Genomic DNA, 1,198 nt, shown 5'->3' with positions numbered 1-1,198 from the left:
CACCCCGTACCCCCACTTTCTTTGGCCATGGCACTGGCTCTCCCATGCTCATGGATGTGGAATTGTGCATTCCTGGGTCCCCCCTCCCAGGGTCTGAAGGGGGTCTCTTGGGTCTGGAGCTGGGCACGGCCCGGGCTGTACCTCCACACAGCAGTGCTTGTCCAGCGCGATGCTCCCCTTCTTCTCCTTCCGTTCCTCGCTCATGTAGTAGGACAGGACGCTGGGCTTCAGCGTGAACCACCGCTCCGACCAGTTCCTCCTCAGCTGGCCCTTCTTCCAGAGGTAGCCCTGTGCCCGAGAGACACGGGGATCAAAACCAGGCTGGGGGCGGGACAAGGCTTGTGCCCCAGGACGTGGGGGCTCCTTGCCTGTTTGAGCACATCCTCGATGACCTCCTGGTACACCTCCTCCACGGCCATGCTGACCGCCTCCTGCTCGATGCCTCGCAGGAACCGTCCGGAGTTCACCAGGTCCAGGAACTGCCAGACGGTCAGCCCCCCCTGCCCCTGCGGCTCCTGGGACAGGTAGTCCTCCCGCTCACAGGAGTTCAGCTCCACGTTCATGGCCGCGCAGATCTTCTTCAGCAGGTACTCCACCTGCGGGGATGGGGAGCTCAGCGACTGGGAGCCCTCTCCACCCCACCGACCCGTTTTGGGGAGCCTGAGACCACATCTCTGTCCTGCCGGGAGGTGCAGGACCCTTATCCCAGCGGCATCGCCCCTTGGCGGCCACGGCCCAGCCGTTCCAGGCAGCAGGCAGGCTGAGGAAGTCGAGACTGGGTTAGACCTTGACCACGGCCAGGAGGTTTTTCATTTTAACCACAAAGCTGAGACGGTTTTGGCTTGTTTAGAGTGAGAAAATTCTGCAGAAGTCAAGTGCCTGAGGGAGAACAGCCCCAGGCTGCTGTCCCCCAAACCCAGCCCGTGGGGTGACCGTGTCTCCGACCGCGGCCCTGACCTCAGCACCACGTCCAAAAACATCCAGCTGACTTCTCAAAAACATCGGGGAGGAGCAGGGCAAGAGATCCCGACGGAGGAGAGGAACGTTGCTTTGAAACCATACATAAATTGCTTTAAAAAAGAGCCAAAATCGTTGAGCTGATGCCAGGAAGACTTGCTCCAGCTCAAGTTTTGCTGCCAGCTCTTCTCTGCCCACGGCCGAGGGACCAAGGCAGGTGGGTGCCGGCGCAGAGCCACGC

General features: G+C 60.9%; 1 protein-coding gene across 1 annotated transcript in view; it reads right to left on the bottom strand.

The window, feature by feature from the left end:
- Positions 1-141: 141 nt before the first annotated feature.
- The window catches only part of DEF6 (differentially expressed in FDCP 6 homolog (mouse)), a gene marked incomplete at both ends in the record, with an annotated part of 4,719 nt that continues 3,662 nt past the window's right edge, over positions 142-1,198 (bottom strand). The window contains 2 exons of the mRNA XM_010149405.1: positions 142-288; positions 369-596. Coding sequence (XP_010147707.1) covers positions 142-288; positions 369-596 — 375 coding nt within the window. The remainder of the gene's footprint in view (positions 289-368; positions 597-1,198) is intronic.

The sequence above is a fragment of the Eurypyga helias genome, unplaced genomic scaffold (assembly GCF_000690775.1).
Source record: "Eurypyga helias isolate BGI_N326 unplaced genomic scaffold, ASM69077v1 scaffold22783, whole genome shotgun sequence".
NCBI classification, from domain to species: Eukaryota; Metazoa; Chordata; class Aves; order Eurypygiformes; family Eurypygidae; genus Eurypyga; species Eurypyga helias.
Note: the sequence above shows the minus strand (reverse complement) of the source record. Positions and strands in the feature narration are given on the sequence as shown.